General features: G+C 46.9%; 2 protein-coding genes across 11 annotated transcripts in view; both read right to left on the bottom strand.

Moving 5' to 3' along the window:
* LOC307157224 (uncharacterized protein) overlaps positions 1-25,648 on the bottom strand; it is a 90,884-nt gene that overhangs the window by 20,670 nt on the left and 44,566 nt on the right. The window lies entirely within an intron of this gene.
* On the bottom strand, positions 1,286-24,816 carry usp15 (ubiquitin specific peptidase 15). 10 transcript variants are annotated; one of them, XM_079869088.1, is made up of 22 exons: positions 24,684-24,816; positions 24,162-24,289; positions 22,370-22,500; positions 19,439-19,565; positions 18,659-18,804; positions 18,486-18,547; positions 18,256-18,345; positions 15,671-15,803; positions 15,389-15,562; positions 14,337-14,495; positions 13,301-13,525; positions 12,862-12,945; positions 12,684-12,778; positions 12,422-12,604; positions 9,935-10,047; positions 4,766-5,032; positions 4,615-4,685; positions 4,425-4,540; positions 2,870-3,019; positions 2,680-2,783; positions 2,334-2,422; positions 1,286-2,206 (listed from the first exon to the last, which is right to left on the bottom strand). In XM_079869088.1, the coding sequence occupies exons 1-22, from the start codon at positions 24,770-24,772 to the stop codon at positions 2,000-2,002; spliced, it is 2,943 nt and encodes a 980-aa protein (XP_079725214.1). In that variant the 5' UTR covers positions 24,773-24,816; the 3' UTR covers positions 1,286-1,999. The 10 variants fall into 10 exon arrangements, with proteins under 10 accessions (XP_079725214.1, XP_079725215.1, XP_079725211.1 ...); XM_079869089.1 differs by having other exon boundaries at positions 9,959-10,047; XM_079869085.1 differs by having other exon boundaries at positions 18,486-18,804.

The following is a 25,648-nucleotide window of genomic DNA, read 5'->3' as shown; positions in this document are numbered from 1 at the left end:
ATGGCGCTCTGTGGCGCGACAGGATTTTGAACAGCGTCTTGAGCCGCTGTCCGCAGTGTACTGTGTGTACACTCATAGAAAATAATGTGATGCGCTTCTCGTCTGTGGAGAAATGTTGTTGAATGTGGATTCAGGTGTTGAATGTGGATTCAGGTGTTGAATGTGGATTCAGGTGTTGAATGTGGATTCAGGTGTTGAATGTGGATTCAGGTGTTGAATGTGGATTCAGGTGTTGAATGTGGATTCAGGTGTTGAATGTGGATTCAGGTGTTGAATGTGGATTCAGGTGTTGAATGTGGATTCAGGTGTTGAATGTGGATTCAGGTGTTGAATGTGGATTCAGGTGTTGAATGTGGATTCAGGTGTTGAATGTGGATTCAGGTGTTGAATGTGGATTCAGGTGTTGAATGTGGATTCAGGTGTTGAAAGTGGAGAAATGTTGTTGAATGAGGCGCTAACACCATCAAAGCCGCAGAGACATTTAAACAAACCTGGGCTGTGTTGGGAAGCCAACATAATATTGTTTTAAACAGTCATGTTCATATCGCTAACTGTATTTGATCAATTACACTTACAGTAGGCTATGTAAATTGGGGTGAATGAACTTTGCTGAACATTTCGTATCTATACCACAAATGTCATTTCTCGTGCCATTTATACGGCAAAAATAGTTTTTGAGTGCATATGATACGCACTGTATGGCGTGTAATATGCACGCACTCCCCAGCCCTAATCCTAACCAATGGTTTTCAGTGCGTAGCATATGCACGCAAAAAAAAACATTTTTGGCATATAAATGGCACGAGAAATAACATTTGTGGTATAGAGATCGTGTTGCAGCAAATAGAGAGAATCCCCTCTTGTGTGTCTACAAGTGTGTTAGCCTGTTATTGTTACAGGAATGGTTACTGAGTAAACCTGCAAAGTCTTTTTGATACAAGGACAGTTTTCATCTATATAGCTGACTTGACCTTCTACAGTGGCTGAAAAAGGGAAAAGAACCCCTGCACTATGACACACTATACGAGATGAAACAATCGAATATTGCGTCCCGACACCCATTGTCGTTTACGGATCCCCACGACACCCTACGTCAAACGCATCGTGCCAAAATGGTGTAATCTGAACCAGGCATTAATGTCCGTATAACTTTGTAATGATCAACGAGCACCGCTAACGTCTCTGTCCATTACATTAGCCCCAGCTCTATATATGAACATGTTAACAGATAACGCTTGATCAGACAGCGAACACGAGCTCAGACACAAGAAAGACCCAACTCAACTCAAGACTTCACCCACATTTATTGAAGTCAGTATATAAATACACATGCACATCTCAATGTAAACCAGAGTGAACTCGAGTGCACGAAATCCCCGGATCATGCAAGGACGTCGGTTCAGTTTACAAAACCCACAGATGATTCAGCATATCCTGTGAACGGATCCAAGCCTCATTCCACGCTTGTTCTGCCTTCTTCCGTATAAATAAATAGATTTATTAAAAGCGCACTCACAGAGTGAACTCTTATGTACAGAATTTATAAAGCAGTCAGTCAGTGAGTCTGCCGGTTCCCACAGAGAGAGAGACTGTGTTCGCCATCGCCGGTCGAGAACCGAGAACATTCATGGAGACCGAGGGCGAAGCGTGGGAACCGGGACCCTCAGGAGAGAGAGAGAGAGCGAGCGTGTGCACATCTGTGTCAGGAGCTCAAACCAGTGACGCACGTGTGCAAAGACAAGGCAACAGTCTGAGAGTGCGGTTAAGGCTGAGGTGAAAACAAACTTCCCTCTTCAAGCCAACAGAACGGCTAGGAGGAACTGGCAAACGAGTGATTGTGCGAGGCAGCCTCGGATCCCTCCGTTCATCAGCGTATATACAGGCTAAAACAAGCGTACGTGTAAATCTCTCACTCGTGGACTCATGCGAACACTACAGCGGCCCCGCGGGTCCAGCACCTCTTCAGCTGGAGTGGGCATGGCTCTGGGTGCGCTTCCCCTCAGCTGGTGTTCATGGACCGCTGGAGCTCCTGCTGCTGCTGCTGGTTGCTGTTGAGATCCTCCTCCTCTTCCTCCTCTTCCTCGGTCTCCTCGGTGGTCTCGGTGGTCTCGTCGGTCTGGGCGGGAGTCTGCCGGTCCAGGGGGAAGTAGCCCGTGCCTCGCACCGTGTCCTGCCGCTGGTAGAAGAGCACGTACGCTGCTTTGGACTGGACACACACACACACACACACACACACACACACACACAGAGAGAGAGAGAACATCACTCATCTGACTGGGCGAGTGAACGCTGAAAGAACAGAGGAGAGTCAGTGACACGCTTGAGCTCCTCACCACGATCTGGTCCTCACTGATGGCCGACACGCTGCTGTCGTCGAAGCTGTACCACTTCTGCTCGTCCTTGTTCTCGGCGTACGCGGTGTCTGACGGGGAATCAGTGACACTCGACAGTTCAGTTCAGCTGACAGTACTCTCACATAACACTCTACAGTGTTCAGACCCTCTACTCATACTCTACTAACACTCTACTAATCACATCTTACTCTCATCATCTGTGTTCAGACACTCTACCAACACTCTACTAACACTGTACTAACCCTAACATATCACTCTACTAATACACTAATAATCTACTAGTAAGAGTGTTGAGGGAGGCCCGGCTCCGGCTCGTGATACTCACAGTGTCCTCCCCCCAGGCCTCCATAGTGGTTAGAGACGGCGATGAGGTCGTAGCGGCAGGGCCCGGCGTCGGGGTTGATGAGGAACTGGGACATGTCCAGATCACTGAGGGTCAACAGAGCGAGACCGTTCACACACACACACCTCTGACACACACACACCTCTGTCACACTGAGCTGTCGCTGACGTACCGCAGAGGGAAATCCACCAGCGAGTCCAGCTTGTCCCTCATGTAGCGGCTGTAGGAGAAGCGCTTGAGATGGACCACCAGCACCGGCGGCACACTCCACAGGTCCAGCTTCTTCGTGGCCTGCTGGTGCTGCTTACAGGTGGGACAGTACCTGACACACACACACACACACTCAGCTAGAGTCAGAGCACCAGAGGCACCTCAAACATCTCAATCCCTCTGATCAGGTCTCTGGATCTCGCATTGAGTCTCAGATATCGGCCCGCATCATGTTCTGTCATTATGTGAAGACTCGCTATTAAACTATCACTCAGAAGTCATCTCAAGTGTGTGCATTAATACTACAGCTGTAACGATACACGTATTCGTATTGAACCGTTCAGTACGAGGCTTTCGGGTTCAGTACGCATCACAAATCTAACGATTCGTTGGACCAGTTTTCCTGCCGGTGCGAACAAAATTGTGTTAGCAGTCGCCCAGCATCACATGGCGAACGTAATGAAAGCGGAACGAAACTGCGCTACTCGCTTGTGCTTCACGGACCGTTTATCAGATTGGACCAGTAATAGACAGCGCAGTGACACTGCATCTACACAACGCTGGAGATCCAGTGAAGAAAGCATTTGAATTCGCCACAAAACTCAAATATTATCATATTTAAATGTTATTTTTAATGTGATGACTAGAATATGGTAAGTGTATGTAATGTGAATTGTGGAAGAAATGTAATATGTTCTATATGTTTGCATTTAATTATATTTATAGAATCTTAGAAATATGATGGTAATTAGATGAATGTAGTGTCGATACATACCCTTATGAATGTATGTGTATCTCCTTGTGTAAGACCTGACAAAAGTTAATGTGTGACTAGTAAGTGTATGACCGAGACAGGGTCTACATTCAAGGGTATAATATGATAGACAAATCTAAACAATGTATTAGTTATGGCTGAGAGATATCTTCATTTAGCCTCGGGAAAACAACCTTGGGGAGGAACAACTATAAAGAATGAAGGATGCCCCCCACTCGTGGTCACACTCTGCAGGCACTCTGTAATGACTGTATGACTGCTGACATTTCCTTGCAAGGGAATAAATCACCTTTAAAGACAATTGATCCATGTTTGTCTCTTATTCAGTAATAGAAAATTGTTTGCCACCAGAGTATCTAATGTGTATCTTTGCTCTTATTTGTAAATAACAAATATAAAATGACAAAGATTTTTATCTTCACCACTGTGGCCTAAATGTCTGTCATTCTTTTTATTTTATACTCTGTTTTTAAAATAGGGAAATTAGTTTGAAAGAGATAAAATGTATTTTAAATTTTCTATCATGAAATAGCCAGTCCAATAAAGGCTTTTTATAATTTTCTAAAGAAGAGTGCCTCGGATTTCTTTCTACTACATTTTAGGGAAATTAGTTTGGCTGTACTGCTCAGTCACTTGCAAAATAGAAAAACCAACATGAAAAAGAATGGTGATTTTGCTGAAAGAATCGTGATGTGGTATTTTTGCCACACGGCCCACCCCTAGAACACCCGCTCGGCCTCACCACGGGTCTGCAGCTCCCAGCTTCTCTTTGGTGGTGAAGAGCTCAATGCAATCCTTCAGCTTGAAGAAGCTCTTCTTCTGGGGCTTGTACTCCATACTCTCGTGCTTATCAAAGTCCTGCGGAGGAAACAGTCAAGCATCTCAAATCTCACCACACCAACGACTCTCGACGGGAAGCGGGAGAGATTTACCTCAGCCGCCGACTCAATGAAGTACTTCCTCTTCGTTTCTGGCTCCCAGTCCAAGGAGAGATAGCATCTATCTGCACGAAAACAATGACACGAGTCAGATGATCACTTTAAACACCACTGATCTCTGGAAACACACGTTAGCGTCTCCCACCGCTGAGTCTGGCGTGGTCCTCGTCGAAGCGGATCTGCCGTGGCTCGCCTGCCCTGATGAAGTTGGCGTCGGTCTTCCCCATGTTGTTGAACTGGAATGTGAAAAGGCGCTTCTTCTGGCCGTTGGGCGTCGGGGCTTTGCAGGAGTTCCCCAGCTCGTGGTCTCCGCCGCCCAGCGAGTCCTCCGACGGGCTGCTGTTGTCGTTCTCCGAGGGAAGCTCCTGCTCCTGGCTGGACTCGTCGTCCGGCTCGTCCGTCTCCATCTCACCTGCGAGACAGACGAGCCACGCGCTTCAGTGCCTCAAACCTCTTAACAATCATCCTTCCCTCGCACTTCAGTGCCTCAAACCTCTTGACCCTTATCCTTCCCTCGCGCTTCAGTGCCTCAAACCTCTTGACCCTCATCCTTCCCTCGCGCTTCAGTGCCTCAAACCCCTTGACCCTCATCCTTCCCTCGCGCTTCAGTGCCTCAAACCCCTAAACCCTCATCCTTCCCTCGCGCTTCAGTGCCTCAAACCCCTTGACCCTCATCCTTCCCTCGCGCTTCAGTGCCTCAAACCTCTTGACCCTCATCCTTCCCTCGCACTTCAGTGCCTCAAACCCCTAAACCCTCATCCTTCCCTCGCGCTTCAGTGCCTCAAACCCCTTGACCCTCATCCTTCCCTCGCGCTTCAGTGCCTCAAACCCCTTGACCCTCATCCTTCCCTCGCGCTTCAGTGCCTCAAACCCCTTGACCCTCATCCTTCCCTCGCGCTTCAGTGCCTCAAACCCCTTGACCCTCATCCTTCCCTCGCGCTTCAGTGCCTCAAACCCCTTGACCCTCATCCTTCCCTCGCGCTTCAGTGCCTCAAACCCCTTGACCCTCATCCTTCCCTCGCGCTTCAGTGCCTCAAACCTCTTAACAATCATCCTTCCCTCGCGCTTCAGTGCCTCAAACCCCTTGACCCTCATCCTTCCCTCGCGCTTCAGTGCCTCAAACCCCTTGACCCTCATCCTTCCCTCGCGCTTCAGTGCCTCAAACCCCTTGACCCTCATCCTTCCCTCGCGCTTCAGTGCCTCAAACCTCTTGACCCTCATCCCTCCCTCGCGCTTCAGTGCCTCAAACCCCTTGACCCTCATCCTTCCCTCGCGCTTCAGTGCCTCAAACCCCTTGACCCTCATCCTTCCCTCGCGCTTCAGTGCCTCAAACCCCTTGACCCTCATCCTTCCCTCGCGCTTCAGTGCCTCAAACCCCTTGACCCTCATCCTTCCCTCGCGCTTCAGTGCCTCAAACCTCTTGACCCTCATCCTTCCCTCGCGCTTCAGTGCCTCAAACCCCTTGACCCTCATCCTTCCCTCGCGCTTCAGTGCCTCAAACCCCTTGACCCTCATCCTTCCCTCGCGCTTCAGTGCCTCAAACCCCTTGACCCTCATCCTTCCCTCGCGCTTCAGTGCCTCAAACCTCTTGACCCTCATCCTTCCCTCGCGCTTCAGTGCCTCAAACCCCTTGACCCTCATCCTTCCCTCGCGCTTCAGTGCCTCAAACCCCTTGACCCTCATCCTTCCCTCGCGCTTCAGTGCCTCAAACCCCTTGACCCTCATCCTTCCCTCGCGCTTCAGTGCCTCAAACCCCTTGACCCTCATCCTTCCCTCGCGCTTCAGTGCCTCAAACCCCTAAACCCTCATCCTTCCCTCGCGCTTCAGTGCCTCAAACCCCTAAACCCTCATCCTTCCCTCGCGCTTCAGTGCCTCAAACCCCTTGACCCTCATCCTTCCCTCGCGCTTCAGTGCCTCAAACCCCTTGACCCTCATCCTTCCCTCGCGCTTCAGTGCCTCAAACCCCTTGACCCTCATCCTTCCCTCGCGCTTCAGTGCCTCAAACCTCTTGACCCTCATCCTTCCCTCGCGCTTCAGTGCCTCAAACCCCTTGACCCTCATCCTTCCCTCGCGCTTCAGTGCCTCAAACCTCTTGACCCTCATCCTTCCCTCGCGCTTCAGTGCCTCAAACCCCTAAACCCTCATCCTTCCCTCGCGCTTCAGTGCCTCAAACCTCTTGACCCTCATCCCTCCCTCGCGCTTCAGTGCCTCAAACCCCTTGACCCTCATCCTTCCCTCGCGCTTCAGTGCCTCAAACCCCTTGACCCTCATCCTTCCCTCGCGCTTCAGTGCCTCAAACCCCTTGACCCTCATCCTTCCCTCGCGCTTCAGTGCCTCAAACCCCTTGACCCTCATCCTTCCCTCGCGCTTCAGTGCCTCAAACCCCTTGACCCTCATCCTTCCCTCGCGCTTCAGTGCCTCAAACCCCTTGACCCTCATCCTTCCCTCGCGCTTCAGTGCCTCAAACCTCTTGACCCTCATCCTTCCCTCGCGCTTCAGTGCCTCAAACCCCTTGACCCTCATCCTTCCCTCGCGCTTCAGTGCCTCAAACCCCTTGACCCTCATCCTTCCCTCGCGCTTCAGTGCCTCAAACCTCTTGACCCTCATCCTTCCCTCGCGCTTCAGTGCCTCAAACCCCTAAACCCTCATCCTTCCCTCGCGCTTCAGTGCCTCAAACCCCTTGACCCTCATCCTTCCCTCGCGCTTCAGTGCCTCAAACCTCTTGACCCTCATCCTTCCCTCGCGCTTCAGTGCCTCAAACCCCTAAACCCTCATCCTTCCCTCGCGCTTCAGTGCCTCAAACCCCTTGACCCTCATCCTTCCCTCGCGCTTCAGTGCCTCAAACCCCTTGACCCTCATCCTTCCCTCGCGCTTCAGTGCCTCAAACCCCTAAACCCTCATCCTTCCCTCGCGCTTCAGTGCCTCAAACCTCTTGACCCTCATCCTTCCCTCGCGCTTCAGTGCCTCAAACCTCTTGACCCTCATCCTTCCCTCGCGCTTCAGTGCCTCAAACCTCTTGACCCTCATCCTTCCCTCGCATTCTAGGACAAATCTTTCTCTTGAACCGCTTTATTAAAGAACCGCTATAAAGCCAAAACAATCTTACGTTAAATTACACATTTATCTCTGTAAAGCTGCTTTGAGACAATCTACATTGTTAAAAGCGCTATATAAATGAAGATGACTTGACTTGAGACATAAATTATACTGAATTTTTTTTATTTTTGTCCAGAAAGTTTAATTTTGATATTTTTCAATGCAATTTTTTTGAGATTTTTTATTGTAATTACCTTTAAATTACTAGATTTGATCAAACAATTATAAATAAATAGTAATTTAAGCACATTCCTCACATTCGTTCAACTTAAATTCAAAATAACTCATAATTTCATGCATAACCCTTTAATTCAGCTCTCAGTATCTTCATTGTGTGTCTTTGCCGAAAAAAAAAAATATATATACCATGATATTTCATGACTCTAGATCAGGGGTGGGCAAACTTTTTGGCTCAAGGGCCACACTGGGTTTTAAAATTTGACAGGGCCGGCCCAGTAGCAGATTATGAAGCACAATCTCATGAAAGTGCGTATCTATACCACGAATTTTATTTCTCGTGCCATTTATACGGCAAAAATTATTTTTTATTTTTTTTTGCGTGCATATGCTACGCACTGTAAACCCCTTGGTTAGGATTAGGGGTGTGGAGTGCGTGCCTATTACATGCCATAAAGTGCGTATCATATGCACGCGAAATTTGCGTATCATAAGCACTACAAATACAATTCGTGGTATTCACACTTTCATGAGATCGGGCTGAGCAAACAGACATTTACGTTGTGGCAACGTCTGCGCGAAATTCAACAACTGAGAGACGATATTCTGACAATACATTTTTGTATGTTAGATATCCCCCATTTAGCATGTTATGTCTTGATGTTAATTTTTAATTAGTCAGATGTTAGATAGCCTATACTTTTTAAATATTGTTTATTCTTATTATTATTTAATGGGCCTAACAGTAAATTAGAAACAAAATACCTGCAAGTGTAACTTACACTTAGAAGAGTAAAAATGACAGAAGGTTACGTTAATTCACCTTTATCAAAACTGCATGGCAATTTGCACTTCCAAAAGTCATACATTTGTGGAAAAAAAAACGAAATAAACGAATACAAATTTATTTTAAGAATAATAAATTAAAACATAAAAAGCAAAGGCAGATCAGAACATTTAATGAAAAAAAAAACGGGTTCTGTAGCAGTATGGCAGACACGAGCGTAGTCGAAAGCCGGGCGATAAAGGTCGATAAACGGAATCAGTCAGGATACATCCACAAATCCAGAGGAGCTAAATAACTAATATTTAAAATAACTAAAACTAAATAGCAGACAAATCAAAGGAAAAACTAAGGTGTGCAAGCTGTTACCAAACATTTTTTTCTCTGTGAGCTTCCAAAAAAGGAAAAAACATTAACGTGCAACAAGTCTATGCGCTTAAGTCGCTGTCTGTTTGGTTTCCATGGTGACGCGTCATTGCTTGTTACGTGACGCACCGCAGCCACAACAGCGCTGAATGAATGATGATCATCTTTTATGTCATTTTTCCTTTTTTACATTTGTTAGCTATGGCATGCATGCAATATCTGATATTCCGATTGTCAAATATATGCAACGCAATATATAAGGCAAAGTATTGCAAGAAAAAAGGCAAAATTAATGCGATCTTAAGACAATTTTTTAAATACTCGGCGGGCCGGATTAAACAGCCTAACGGGCCGTATGTGGCCCGCGGGCCGTAGTTTGCCCACCCCTGCTCTAGATGGCCTTATAGATCTATATGGAGCAAATGAGCTGTTCCTCTGGGACCTAAAGTCAGTTTTGTTCAGTATGCATTCAGATACACGTGTAGACATAAAATATTTTTTTGGAAAAGTTTTATCATTTTTAGTCAGAATTTTGAGCGTTTTAAGGTTTTTCTATGTGTACTGAAGCATTCCTCACATTCCCTTCATTCCTAAGGGGGTCAAATTGAGCCACGAGGGAAAGATTTGTTACTTTTTTAAATTTCAACCTCAAAACTCCTCAAATCATTTTTTTTTTGTGTGTATACGTGGATCAAATGTGACAAAAGTCCTAGGATCTTGGACCCCTCTGATAAACACTCAAATTCAAAATGGTCAAATTTTGAATTCCGGGTCAAATTCCAGGAATGATGAGGTAAACATGTCAACATGCAGTGGCGCAGGATGCATTGTTGGTTAGTGAATGCCAACACTGAAATGTGTGAGAAGAGATGCGGTCAAACACATGCTTACTAGGCCACCCCTCCTCCATTATACCATTGGTGGCGTTGCCATTGATGGAGTGTTGTTTGGGTGAGAGCGTCTCCTCGCTCTCCTCGTCCTCAGTGGCCGGCCGAACGAAACGACTGAAACGACACCAGACGAACTCTCAACTAGCAGCAACAAATAAACATTCCCATCAACTAAACATTAGATGAGAGGGGCTGTTTTTGATACATCTGTGTGTGTTTTGGGCTGGATTTCCCAATAACATTGACACTTACCAAACAAAATAATGACTATTGTAACGCTTGCCGTAAAGCAAGTCAAATTTGTAGTTTTCTTATGTCTCATTAGAACTACAGAAACGCGACCCGATCTGGCAATCTTACATAGTGTGGATATAGCAGATAAAGGACCGCAAAGCGGAGGCATAAGTGCCTTTCACCCTGTTACGACCTGATGAACTACTGAAACGATTTTGGAAACATCATTTTAAGGTAAAACAGGGTTCCTGCAGGTTTCAGTTAGTCAAATTTAAGACCTTTTTAAGACATTTTAAAGTCGGCATGAAACGGAAGTTGAGATTGTAATTTTTTCCTTGTTGTGACGCATATCCGAGTGAAACGGCTTCTGAAATTAGAAAAAAATGTAGGGCGGGGCTTGATTTCGTCCTTCGGGAATTGATTGGATCGTTGGAGGTTTGGCGTTGCAAACAAAATCGAGGCAGATTTGAATGTCAGTTTACGTTTAGTTGTGGAGGATTTCTCTCCACCGGACTCCCCACCGTTACCCTCCCATGAAGGATTTTTTATTTTATTTTATTATTCCCGCGAACCAAGATGAGTCAAGTCAAGTTATCAGCCTTTTTAGACATTCTCTGTTATCAGTCAAGTTCACCCTCGAGAGCATCTCGATAGCCGCACCCTCATCGGCTCTGGCCGCACCCTTTCGCCATGGCACGTGACCGAAAGAGAAGAGAGGTCGTTTCGAGGGGGGAGGGAAGGGTAATGTATTTGATTAAAGATTATAAGGGTACATGAATTTTAAAAAAATAATGAAGTGCACAGATAAATCATTTATAATAAACACTACAATATTACATATAAGAAGAAGATTTGTCAAATTTGATTTCATGCCGACTTTAAGACCATAAAGATTGAAATTTAAGACCTACACGACGCATTGCATATTTCAATGAATTCAGTAATTGAAAAAGAATTAACTTAATTTACAGATAAAGCAATCACATTAGTAACCTTCCACACCCAACAATGCGTGTCAGAGAAAAGAACAGAATCAGATTTTGAAAATTGTACTTTGCATATTATAGGCCTACTGTAAAAAACACATAATTAGTTGATTTTAGTTGATCATAGTTGATCATAACTAGAGATGAAATGGCATGAACATTTAATTTAATTATTATAGTGCAAAAAATTATCACTGTTATCACAGAATCCTGTTCAAAAAGTACTAATACTAGTACACAATAAAATCAATTCACCAAGTTTTATGTCGAAAAACAGCAAATAACAAATAAAATTAGCATCAATACACACTGACATAAACATTAAAATAATATGATTAAAAACGATAGCCAGATTTTAAGTGTCTTGCAACATGTTAAGTTATACTTACATGTACAAGTTCAAATAAAGTTGACAAAAAAGGTTTTTATAAAAAGATAAACCTCACATACTTCAGACTTTATCTTTTTTGACTCATTCTTTTTATAAAAAATGATTTACTGACATTTACAATACACTTTAGCTTATCTTTTATTATTAATAGTAAAATTCGGTCCGATTTTCCCGTGGCGTCTGTCGTTGCTATGCAACCGTGCCCTGCGCTCTCCACAATGACAAAAAAAGTTTTAGTGGCTAATGGATTTCCACCGCCGAAAAACGCTTGCTGTAGCTCTGTTACAAGATTTATTTACGGAGAAGAGAAAAACACCCGTAGTGTTTGGGTGCACCCGCATCCTTCATGTCTTTTTTCATGTCGCTGCGCCTGGAAAAAAAACGAGCGCGTCGCTTCTATTATAAGCGCGCTTACCGCGCGCCTACATTTGAATGAACTTGAGCGCGAAAAAGACGCGATATGTGAACTGCCTCTTGGCGAGCGACTTCGATACTTTTTTACTACTTTGTAATAACTTTCTGCGGCCAGCGTTTCTGGAAATGAACGACGGTAAAATCTTTTTTAAGACCTGACTAAATGAAATTTAAGACCGCGGATGAAAATCTGCCTGTTTTTAAGACGTTTTAAGGCCTTAAATTTAAAGTTCAGAATTGAAGACTTTTTAAGACTTTTTAAGACCCCGCGGGAACCCTGTAAAAAAATCTTCCTTAGTCTTGCTTTAATGATAAGGTAGAGCTTAAGAACGGCGTAGCATAGGGAAGGTTTGGGGCTTAAGGTACAGTGTAGGTTTGGGGAAACAGGTATTAACGGTAAGGTACAGCTTAAGGTACAGGGTAGGTGTGGGGAAAGCCAGCCCTGTGTGAAGCCGCTACACACCAGAGGCGCAGCAGGAGCAGGTTGTACAGCTTGTCCTCGCTGATGGTGCGCGGGACGCTGAGCAGGAACGGCTGGCCGAAGAGCGGCGTACTGGTGTGGTTGAAGCCCGACTGCTTGTACTTCTCCCGCAGATGAACAGGAATCACCACGTGATCGGTGTCCTGGCTGCCGGCCAGCTCGAACCTGCTCCACACGGACACAGACGCAGGGATCAGAAACACGCACTGACCTCTCACCCGCCTCAGTAACCACAGGAGCTCACACATAGATGGTGTCCCGCTCCATGATGCTGCTCAGGTTCTCGTTGCTGGCGAATATCCGGTGAAACCTGTGGTTGTATATGTCCGTGACAATCATCTGGACGGGCAGAGGAAACACAGTGAATGCTGGGAAGCTCAGCATTAGAGGCGAGAGGTTAGCTTCTCCATGCCCACGGTTACCTTCTGAGCCGGGACGCCCGACAGAGCCGAGAGCGACGCGCACAGGTCCGAGATGAGGCCCACTTTAGGCACCGTCAGCTTGTACTGAAACACAAACAACAGCCACACCTGTAACACGTTTCAGCGCTCCCAGGGTTCTTCCTGGATCAAAACAAGGCGGAGGTGGGAAAATCCTGGTCATGGTTGAAGAAAACACTTTTTACAAGTGCTTATTTTAGGTATTTTAACAATAAGGCAAGTAGATTGTTATTTTGAGGCCACTAGAAGGTGCTGTCGGCATGTTTTCCTTGCTTGCTTTTCTCTGAAGGGATATACGCTGTTGAAAACTAAAGTAAAAGAGACGCACGCTTGTTGCGTTTCACTGTTTCACTGGGTTCAGAGTCTTTTAATGGTTTACATCTCATCACGATTCAGCGCAACACAAGATCTGTGCTGGTACCTGCGTGGGTTTGGCCAGCGCGTCGAGCCACACCAGATACACCTCCAGTGTGCGCTCCTTCTTCATGGGCAGGGGCAGCGTCAGGTAGCAGAAGGGGTCGAAGGTCACCGAGACCTTGGCGCACACGGGACACACTAGCGTGGACTTGAACAGGCCGTGGAAGATGTCCACGATGATGGAGTCGTTCCTCTTGATGTGGTTTTGCCAGGCCTCCTCTGCAACCACCTGCAGGAGATCGAGGCACACACACCGTCAGCCGTCTCACACACACACGTATCACTCATATGAGGTACGTGAGGCAGGGAGGTTTCAACATTAAGCCTTCAGGTTAAAACTGAGATATGGCTGAGTGAAGGAAAAACTGTTTCTCAAGCTTTTACCTCTTTGTGATTTCACTGCTTTTCAGGCAAAATCAATTTATTTTACACACAAATTCACAATGTTTTTTAGACCACAGGAAGATTTAAGCTACGATTAGCATTTGACCTTTACCCCCCATGATGTAATTTATATTACCTTCATAAATTCGACAAACTAAATGGAGACGACTGTAAGAATCGACTGAAAAACGAAGATCAAAGATCCAGTTAAAACTGTGAAATATTAATATGACACATATCAGATTCTGTATTTGTGTCAGAGAAAATGTCTCTTTAAAAATTAGACTGTCAACACTTTAGGACTTTGTGATTTCAAATCAATTCAATTCACATTTATTTGTGTAGCGCTTTTCACAATACACATCGTTTCAAAGCAGCTTTACAGAAAATGCACGAGTCCATATTAAAATGTGTATAACAGAGTGATCTGTTATTAGAGGAAACTGTCTAAGTTATGCATTTCAGACATGTAGATATATAAAAATCAGTTAAAATTTCCAAAGAAAAATGCTAATTGGTGGAGCAAAAGACCAAAACACAAAACACACTATTCTCCATGATAACTTGTGAGATGTACTTCTGCTTCTCTGTGCTGTGACCTTGAGAGCGTGTGTTTGGCATATCTCTGAACTCGTGTGTGTGTGTGTGTGATGGACCTTGTCGGGTCGTGTGTCGGCGTCCTTCAGCTGGATGTAGGGCTTCTTGCGGATGCGGTTCAGGTCCTCGTGCAGCCCGTCGAGCAGGAAGGCCAGCAGCTCGTGAGAGTCCTGCTGCTGGTACCCCGAGAACTGAGGCGCAAACCGGCCCACCAGAGTCTAGACACACAAACACACTGACTTTAGCAACAACCCAACCACACGTGCTTCAACGTTTAACAGCCCAGCAGGGGCCGTCAGGAAGACAGGTGGAAACGTTCACATCATAATACATGAAAATACATGGTGCATTTGTGTCTGCACAAGGAGTCTGACAGCAGCCGGTCTGATCTGATCTCTCCATCATCGAGCCCGTCTGTGATTACATGAAGAAACTGAGACAGACTAAATCCAGATGAAGTGCGGGAACGAGACGCTTGAAGAAACCTTCCTGCAAAGCTACAGGACTGTGAAAAGCACTGGCTCTTGTGTTAAAATGCTGTAAAGTGAGAATGCTTTCAAAAATAAAATCACAAATTGAATTTATTTATGCTTTAACTTCTATTAACTAATTCAAATCAATATATGGTGTAACGACCCTTTGCGTTTAAAACGGCTTTTGTCCAGGTACACTTGCGCATAGTTTTACAGGTAGCTTTGCAGGAAGGTTTCTTCAAGCGTCTCGGAGACGTTCCCGCAGTTCTTCTGGATTTAGTCTGTCTCAGTTTCTTCTGTTTCTTCATGTAATCACAGACGGACTCGATGATGGTGAGATCAGATCAGACCGGCTGTTGTCAGACACAAATCTCACTGGATTATTACAATTAATGGCAAAAAGAATGTTTGGAAATGTAAACTGATATTTCCTACAGACACACTACAGCAAAATATATAAATAAAAAAACATTTTTTGGGGGGGGGGGGGGGGGGCATTAACATGCCTAAGATTTTTGCACAGTACTGTACATGAGCCGTCAATGTGGATTATTTGGTTGCATGTAAACGCAGCGACTGAGACACACGGATGAGCGTCTGTTTGGGTGGATGTCAGAGCAACTCCTCCTGGCCTTTACCTTGAAGGGTCTCGGCGTGACATAGCTGTGTTTCCCCGACCACAGCTGCTTGATGAGCTCGGCGTAGGCCTTGGCGACCTCACCCTTCATTCCAAGAGGATTGTCCTCGTTCAGCTCCTCCTGGAACTTGTCCTTCAGGAAGTACTCGGTCAGAGGAGGGACGTTACTCAGGCACTACGGCACACACACACACACACACACACACACTGAACTCATCTTTCTCTGCTCAGGCTGTAGTTAGATCAGGGATTATAGGTGGAAGGGAAGGTTGTGCTCCTGTACCTGTGTGGCCGAGTTCATGAAGCAAGTGTTTCCCAGGTTGGAGAGGCCGCTGAGGCCGGGTTTCTCCGCGCGCCGGCCCTGATCCGAGTGCTCGTAGCTACTGCTGCTGTACAGGCCGTAGCTGTTCTTCATGCTGCGGGCGGACACACACACACACACACACACACACACGTGCAGGTGAGTGAGAAGCCCAACAGGGTTATAGCAGCAGTGAAAGCAGATGATCATGCAGACACAGCTCAACACATGCAGGGAGAGCAGCGTAAAGCACACGCTCTCCAGAGGCGGAGACCACTGTTCACCAACCCCGACAGATGGACTATCTAACTAATGACATTAACTCCACACCATGGGTCTAACAGTAAAAACAAGCGCACCAACTGAAGAGGAAGGGCACACCTTGCAGAGATCCAGACATTTTTCGACCGCTGTCCTGCCGGTGCGACCAAAACTTGATATAGGCACAACCACAACACTGCCCGGCATCAAAAGGCAAACATAATGAAAGCGGAACGAAACTGCACTACTCGTTTGTGCTTCACGGACCGTTTATCAGTTAAGACCAGTAATAGACAGCGCAGCGACACTGTTTCTACACAGCGCTGGAGATCCAATGAAGAAAGCCATTGAATTTGCCACAACACAGTCGGCTTTCATCAGCGCTGGCGTCGGTCTGCTGGGTTCCTACCTTAAGGGGTTAACAGTCTGAGACGGTCAACAGAGATCACTTTAATAAAGCTTGAATGATCGGGATAGGCTGCAAAAATCTTGATCGGAGCATCCCGGCCAGAAGGTAGGCCGAAAAGCTTATGATTACAGGATTTAAAGCATTTCCTAGCCATCTAAAATAGTACTCTACAAAGTTTCAGAGCACTGGCAAACTGCCCAGGCCAGGACGTCCCAAGAGCACAACACTGCACTGGAGTCTCGTAACAACACGCTATCACAACATCAACTACGAAATCTACAATACAGTGAATACACCAAAGAGTCTTTGTGGAGAACGTGAGGCCATCTGTGAGAAAACTGGAGCTGTAAGTGGATGCTTTCCACATGATAATGACCCAAAAGATGCAAGACAATCAGATGCTGAAGAGAGAAATGGAGAAAACTGGAAGGTTTTCCATGACACTGGCAGTGTTGCATTAGCCAAACTCATTCATAATCCCCTACCCAAGCCCCGCCCACAAATAACGCCCTCCCCAAGCCCCGCCCACCAATAACCACCACCGCCGAGCCCTGCCCACATAAGCCCCTCTTCTTAGCCCCGCCCACCAATAACGCCCTCCCCAAGCCCTGCCCACAAATAACCCCCGCCGAGACCTGCCCACATAAGCCCCTCTTCTTAGCCCCGCCCACCAATAACGCCCTCCCCAAGCCCCGCCCACCAATAACCACCACCGCCGAGCCCTGCCCACATAAGCCCCTCTTCTTAGCCCCGCCCACCAATAACGCCCTCCCCAAGCCCTGCCCACAAATAACCCCCGCCGAGACCTGCCCACATAAGCCCCTCTTCTTAGCCCCGCCCACCAATAACGCCCTCCCCAAGCCCCGCCCACCAATAACCCCCGCCGAGCCCTGCCCACATAAGCCCCTCTTCTTAGCCCCGCCCACCAATAATGCCCTCCCCAAGCCCTGCCCACCAATAACCACCACCGAGCCCTGCCCACATAAGCCCCTCTTCTAAGCCCCGCCCACCAATAACCACCGCCGAGCCCTGCCCACATAAGCCCCTCTTCTAAGCCCCGCCCACCAATAACCACCGCCGAGTCCTGCCCACATAAGCCCCTCTTCTTAGCCCCGCCCACCAATAACGCCCTCCCCAAGCCCCGCCCACCAATAACCACCACCGCAGAGCCCTGCACACATAAGCCCCTCTTATTAGCCCAAACCCACCAATAACGCCCTCCCCAAGCCCCGCCCACCAATAACCACCACCGCAGAGCCCTGCACACATAAGCCCCTCTTCTTAGCCCCGCCCACCAATAACGCCCTCCCCAAGCCCCGCCCACCAATAACCACCACCGCAGAGCCCTGCACACATAAGCCCCTCTTCTTAGCCCCGCCCACCAATAACGCCCTCCCCAAGCCCCACCCACCAATAACCCCCGCCGAGCCCTGCACACATAAGCCCCTCTTCTTAGCCCCGTCCACCAATAACCCCCGCCGAGCCCTGCACACATAAGCCCCTCTTCTTAGCCCCGTCCACCAATAACCCCCGCCGAGCCCTGCACACATAAGCCCCTCTTCTTAGCCCCGCCCACCAATAACGCCCTCCCCAAGCCCCGCCCACCAATAACCACCACCGCAGAGCCCTGCACACATAAGCCCCTCTTCTTAGCCCCGCCCACCAATAACGCCCTCCCCAAGCCCCACCCACCAATAACCCCCGCCGAGCCCTGCCCACATAAGCCCCTCTTCTTAGCCCCGTCCACCAATAACCCCCGCCGAGCCCTGCCCACATAAGCCCCTCTTCTTAGCCCCGCCCACCAATAACGCCCTCCCCAAGCCCCGTCCACCAATAACCCCCGCATAGCCCTGCACACATAAGCCCCTCTTCTTAGCCCCGCCCCCTGCAGGCTTACTTGCGGCCGCCGAAGCTGCTGTTATGATTGTTTGCGAGAGATGAAGGGCAGATCTTTGGTAAAGCAGAGAGAGAGGAAGCACCAGATGACCTTCAAAAGACAAGAAGAGCATGAGTTATAGGAAATGATGCCAACCGTCGGGAAGAGGTCAAGGAGATCGAGAAAGCAAACAAGCCAGTGTCAAAGCATCTGATGATCCATGTGACAATCCATTCGTCACACTGACTCACTTGAGCGCCGAAGAGCCGCGAGGCCACGTGCCGTCTTCATTCTTCTGTTCGATAACGAGAACCTGCAGACAGACAGAGGAAAATGACCACCTCAAAACCCTCGTTCCCATCACTGTGAAAACAATGACGTCCTGTGCAAAGGTCAATGCAAGGCCTGTGAAACAGCGCCTCACCTGTCCCTGGTAGAGCCCGGCGTCCTGGATAGTGCTGTCCGGCTTGTTCAGCGGCTCAAACGTGTTGCTCATGTACTTGTTCCACAGCCGGGTTTCCTTCTCGTCGGGAATACTGAAAAGCTTCCGCATCTCTTGCTCGATGGTGTCTGTCGGGACAGATGTGTGCAGATCTCAGCCTCGATTCAAAGAGTGGGTTAGTTCAGCCAGAAATCATCATTCTGTCATCCCGCCCTCATCTCAATCCAAACCTGAAACACTGCAAGGCTCATCTTCAGAAACACAGATGAAGAGATTCCTGTCCACACAACTACCAGCGTTCATGAAGAGATCTTACACATTTCTCAAACAGGCACAATGGATTTTAGTTACATCATCTTTGATGTGCTCTGCTGATGCATGTCAATGTTTAGATGTGAATAAAAGCCTTAATTCAATCCGTTCATCATACAAGGCGATCGAGTCTCTACAGAAAATTTGGACTAAACTGGTCAAATCACTTCAAAATCAACTTTTTGAGCATCAAAGAGTCGGTTGCGTAGCTGTCAGTGGAGGGACAGAAAGCTCTCATTAAAATATCTTCATTTGAGTACTGATGAACTTGTTGAGAGATGAACAGAAGTCTTACAGGTTTGGAACGACATGAAGGTGAATACTTAATGACAGAATGATCATAATACCTCCTGTGAAGTGTCATGTATGATAGTGATGGGCTGAAATCAGACATGGTGTCAGTGGTTCAGGAGGAGTCTAGGCTGATCTCAGACTGGTGTTATTCAGTACCTATAGTGTCCGCTTTACTGAACCTCCTGGTGACGATGTTGTCCATGTTGCCATCTTCACACAGCTTGAGCTCGGTGAGGTAGACTTCCACCTTACAGTGTTTGACGAACATGCCCTGCTCCACCACCTGAGGAACAAACACACACACACACACCATCAACAAGAGACAACAGCCACCCGTCCCATCAAAGACTCGACTGCACTGCTAATATGATCAGATTGATCTCAATAATCGTCTTCTGTAGAGCTGCTCTACAGCTGAATTAATGACGTTTGCATTATTGATTCTGTTATTTTCCTGATTATCCTCGTGAAGCTGCTTTGAAACGATCTGAACTGTATAAAGGCCTGTAGAAATAAGGCTGACTTGTGCGCTCAACTCAGATTCATCCTCTCACACTGTTAAAAATCATGTCCTTCCTCAGAAATTATGTTTCCGTCTTGTTTTGTTCTAAATATTCTTAAATCAAGATACATTTACGGAAGAAACAAAACGATTGAAGATATTAAATCTTGTTTACTTTTAAAAACAGTATGAAAATGAAGTGCGTTTGTGCTTAAAACAAGATCAAATATCTGCCAATGAGGTCAGAAAAATCAACTTAATTAGAAGAGAAAACATGTTTATTTTTCTGACCCCACTGGCAGATATTTGATCTTGTTTTAAGCACAAATGATTGAAGATATTAAGTATTGTTGTCTTGAAAAAAGTATGAAAATGAAGTGAGTTTGAGCTTAAAACAAGATAAAATATTTCCCAATGACCCCACTGGCAGATATTTGATCTTGTTTTTAGCACAAACTCGCTTCATTTTGCTTCTCCAGTAAACATCTTAATTTAAGAAAGTTTAGATATTTGTGCTGGTCTACTAAGACAGAAAGGCTGAGGAGGAAGATGAGAAAAGGGCGATAGATCCGAGGTTTTGGTCAGTGTGTTGATCGAGGCGGCCGGAGAAAGGCTTATTTTAGCAGCAGCTGAAGCACAACAGCTGAAGGATTCCTGACTATTTATTCCGTCCGGCCTGAAGCGCAGCAGGAAAACCCCACGCTCTTCTCTCTATCAGGACGCCCGCTCCTTCCTTCACCCGGATACCCCCTCTCTGCCCTCGCCCGGCCGTCTCTGGACCCGCGCGAACCTCGTCCCCAAAGCCCAGGAGAGAGAGAAGCGTCCGAACCTGCTGCATGCTGGAGTCCATGCTTCTGTGCGGCGGTCATGCGCTGCTCCGGTCAGCACAGAAATAGCTCAGAGCCACCCGACACCCTCATGTAGAGGGGGGGGTGTACGGGACACCATCATCACCCGCTGATCCGAGTCAGACCGACTCACTGCTGCTCTTCAGGAGATCCGGCCACTGACACACCACTACGTTCACCAGCGTGTGATTCCTGCCATAGCCATTCATCTAGACACACACACCAAGGGCCCTATGTTAAGGATCTAAGCGCATGGTCTAAAGTTCACTTAGAGAGTGTCTGAATCCACTTTTGCTAGTTCATCGATGGGGAAAATGGTCGGCGCTCCCGGCGCATGGTCTAAAAGGGTTGTCCCAATTCTCTTAATGAGTAATGGGTGAGTTTCTGGCGTAACGTGAAAAAACACAATCAGAGTCTCATCTCCCATTCCCTTTAAAAGCCAGCCGCACTCGTGCCAAGGCGGATTCACCATTTTACATGACGGACTTTGCAAGCGGAAAGACTGAACGCGTCTCCGAAACGCAAACAGATCTGCTCGTGCGCGAGGCTAAAGCGCTAGCAGAACATCTACGGGACAAGCCGGATTCACCATGTCTTTATGTACACAATAATTATCTTTTACATTGTAATCCTCTTATTTTAAGTTTTTTTGGCATGTGTGCTGCTGCTGCTGCGCGTCCCTGTGTGTGTGATAAGCAGAGTGTGTGTGTGTTGTGGATCCGCCAATAGGCACACATTACTAACACGCTCCTTAAATAACAAAAAAATAAATAATAATACTGCGCCACTGACTTTAGTCCAGGTCTCAGTCAGTCAATGGCTCAGTCTATTTCAGTCGCCTCTAAATAGCACCGCTCCAACAATACGCCTGAACACACACTCGTTCTCAGACCAGCAGCCCACGGGCGCACAAATAGGCACAAATGCATTTGCTATTTAAACAACGTGGGGTCGGCGTGAAAATGAAAAGTGCGTTGGGCTGAAGCTAGAGAAGCACACTTGCGTCGCGGCTGGCGCTGCACTGCACAAGTGTGTGATAGGGCACTATAGAGCCAGAAGTTGAGGGACGTCTGCCTTTACATGCACTTTAGTGACACCCCATTCCTGATGCGTAGGGTTTAATATGGAGTTGCTCCACCCTTTACTGCTATAACAGCTCCAACTCTTCTGGGAAGGCTTTCCTCAAGGGATAGGAGTGTGTTTATGGGGATTATTCTTCTAGAAGGGCATTAGTGAGGTGCGGCTCTGATGCTGGACGAGAAGCTCTAAGTCTTGCTCTAACTCATCCCAAAGCTGTCCTCTCGGGATGAGTTCAGGACTCTGTGCAGGAGTCCAGTTCCTCCACACCAGACTCCTCATCCGTGTGTTTGTGGTCCTGCTCTGTGCACTGGAGCGCAGTCATGCTGGAACAGGAGCATCCCCAGACTCTTCCCAAAGTTGGAGCTTGAAATTGTCCAAAATGTCTAGGCATGCTGAAGCATTAAGAGTTCCTTTCACCAGAACTAAGGGGCCAAGCCCTGAAAAACAACTCCACACCATAACCCCCCCCACACACACACACACACACACACACACCATCACCCCCCTCCACTAAACTTAACACAGGGCACAATGTAGTCAGACAGAGAGGAGGATTCGTCACTCCAGAGAACGTGTCTCCGCTGATCCGGAGTCCAGTGTCAGAGTCTCTGGTGTGTGTGTGTGTGTGTGTGTGTGTGTGTGTGTGTGTGTGTGTACCTTGCGTGCGATGGGCTCCTGTCCCTCCGTCAGGTCGTACCAGCTCACCAGGCGGCTCCAGCCCTCGGCCGGCAGCAGAATATAGTCCAGCTCATCGATCAGGTGCTCCCTGATGCCCAGCGCGTCCCCATCTGCAGACGGCACACAGCAGAGGCGCGTTAGAGACCCCTGTGACCCCGGTGACCCCTGTGACCCCGGTGACCTAGGGCTGTAATGATATTGAACTGTTCGGTACGAGGCTTTCGGTTCAGTCCGCATCACAAATCGAGCGATTCGGTGGGCCAGTTTTCCTGCCGGTGCGTCCTAAATCGTGTTAGCAGTCGCGACACCACAACACTGCCCAGCATCACATGGCAAACGCAATGAAAGCGGAACGAAACTGCGCTGCTCGTTTGTGCTTCACGGACCGGTTATCAGTTCGGACCAGCAATAGACAGCGTTACTACACAGCGCTGGAGATCTGCATCTGAACTCGACACAGAAATAATAACATCACTGCGAGATCCAGCGAGAAACATTCAACTATTCCGTTATTAACCGTAGATCTTTATTCTACGGGTCACGTGTGTGTCCGTACGGGTCACGGTCGACTGCGATCCGCTCTAATCCCAGTAGCCATTTCCAATCCCAAATATTTATTTTTTAATCGTTTTTCTTTTGAATTATTATTTCGACATTATGAATAAAATTGCCGCCCTCAAATGTTAATCTGGAGCCTAGCAAACTTAAATAAAACTGAAGTAAAACAAACCTTTGTTTATAACTACTACAATATTACATGTCATATTTTCATTGAGCTGAACTGACGTGTTGTAGGCCTAAACCTGACAGACACACACACTCTGAGCTGCGGTGCGTAGGCCACATGAGCATTATAAAGGTTTCTTAAATGACCAAACACAGTCACTAATATTTAAGAATAGAAATATCGGCCAAGGACCGACTGACATGTACAATCACAGCTCGTTATTTGTCACGCGTCATGTTTAGTGTGAAAATGTAAAGTCGATGTCCCTACATTAGCAGACCGGCGTACATCTAATAACTGAATCACTCAAGAGCGCTGTGCAAGTTTACTGTGCAATAGAGCCGCGACGCTCAGGCTTCAGCTGATCTGATCAGAGCTCACTGTCTCAGTCGTGAATATGAGGCGTTCTTCTTCCCCGAGGGGTTTCGCTTCACGGCGTCTAAGCGGATGCGCTCTAGAATAGCGAGTGCAGGACGTGCAGTGAGTCAGGAGAGGGCTCGTATTAGCCAGAGGACACACAACATGTGCTGAACAACTGCTGAACTGTAGAGCTGGTGTGTGGAGAACACAGACTGCTGTTAATACAGTGTTATTTAGTGTTAGATTACTGTATTTGGGTGGCTCAGGTTTTAGTGTGAGTTTGTAGTGTACATGTGTTGTGTTTTGTATTTAGACTACTTATATTTAGGCTTATTTTTATTTTATTTATTTTTCAATAAAAAAAACGTTCTTTAATGTCATTCACCATCGTTTTGAGGCTCTCTTTTTTCAAAGTATTGATTTGGCACCGGTATCAAAAACCCCAAACGATACCCAACCCTACTAAGACGACACTACAGGAGATAAAGCTCCATCGCTGTTCAAAACCAGAAAGATCACACTGGATGATGCTAATTTTAATAAATACATTTACTTTTTTTGGTAAAAAATCAGGGACATTTCTCTGGCATTTCTTTCTTTTTGCTGTATCAAAAACACACCGAACCGTGAGCTTTGAGAACGTTACACCCCTACTGTGACCTATGACCCCCCTGTGACCCGCACCTTTGAGCAGCCCGCGGTTGTCCACCGGTCCCGGGTACACGCTCTGCTCGCCCATCTGGTACTTGTCCCAGCTGTCGAAGCCCACATACTTCTTCCACTGCTTGAACCAGTGACTGTCCACCAGGTACCTGCGGGAGACAGCGGAAGTGACGTCATCAGCTCACCTGCACGCGAGGCACGTCAACACACACACATACACACACACACAGAGAGCGCTGTCACTGCGGTGACTGAGGTATTCTGACACACACACACACACACACACACACACACACACACACACACACACACAGAGAGAGAGCTGTCACTGCGGTGACTGAGGTATTCTGACACACACACACACACAGAGCGCTGTCACTGCGGTGACTGAGCGATCCTCTCGTGTGTATCATCTGCTGGTTCACGCTGCTGTGATGATGAATAATCACGTGATCTCTGATGACAGCTCGTGCTGTATGAGCTGCTGTATGAGTGCGAGTGTTTGACGCACTGACGCAGCGCGTGTTCTCCAGCGCTTCTCACCAGGTGTCTGCTCTGCGCAGCGGCGTCTTCAGGAGCGTCGCGATCTCTGCTCTCTGCGTCTCCACATCCGCCGCGCCGCCTTCCGCCATCTTCGCTCGCGCACTGCATGCTGGGAGCCACCGTCAGCGCGTCTGTGTGACGTCATGACGCCTCTCTCATCGCGTCATCGGGATCTTCTGTGGGTTTTTTATTTATCTTATTTTTTTATTTATTGAAGCCCAAGGACGGAACAAAAACAGAATATACATCTACAATGGCATTGGTAAGGCCTACAGATAAATGAAAGGCACATATCAGGTAAATAAATAGATAATGATAAAAGAAAATTACATATAAAAAAATTATCTTCTAAGAGATCAAGGTCTCTTATTATTCGAGCTAATTTCTGGGCCGTTTTACTTTTCATACACTCCAACGATGGAAAGAAATTACAAATAAAGTCTCTTTTAAATACAGAAAAATAAGGTTTTGTCTTCATTCATTTGCATTTACGAAAATTTTTTTTGCCCAGAATCAACATTACATTAATAAAAAAATCATTTATTTTCTCATCCAACAGCATTCCAATCATAATATGCTTCCTAGCAAAAGTGGGCAGTGAATGAATCTTTGTCTTCAACCAATAAGACATATTTTCCCAAAAAGTATTTGAGAAAACACAAGAAAAAAAAAGAGATGATCAGTCGTCTTTATGTCAACTTGACAAAAAATACAGGCATTTTCTTCAGAATTAAACCGTTGTGTTAAAGATCCACGGGTATACCCCACTGGATATTTTAAAATGAGTTTCCTCAGCTTTAGGAGCCACTGGAAAGCTTATATACTGTGTGTTGCAAAACACAGTTATCATGCAGAAGTGTCGGATGTAATATAGAACTGAAACAAGAGCGAATAAGTTTGTTGGGAAGCATTGAGGTCATTACCATTGAAGAGAGTTCACAAGATCCATCCGGCATGTTGACAGA

The sequence above is a fragment of the Squalius cephalus genome (assembly GCF_949319135.1).
Source record: "Squalius cephalus genome assembly, chromosome: 4".
In the NCBI taxonomy this organism is placed as follows: domain Eukaryota; kingdom Metazoa; phylum Chordata; class Actinopteri; order Cypriniformes; family Leuciscidae; genus Squalius; species Squalius cephalus.
The sequence above is the reverse complement of the archived record's forward strand: the minus strand, read 5'-3'. Positions and strand labels throughout refer to the sequence as shown.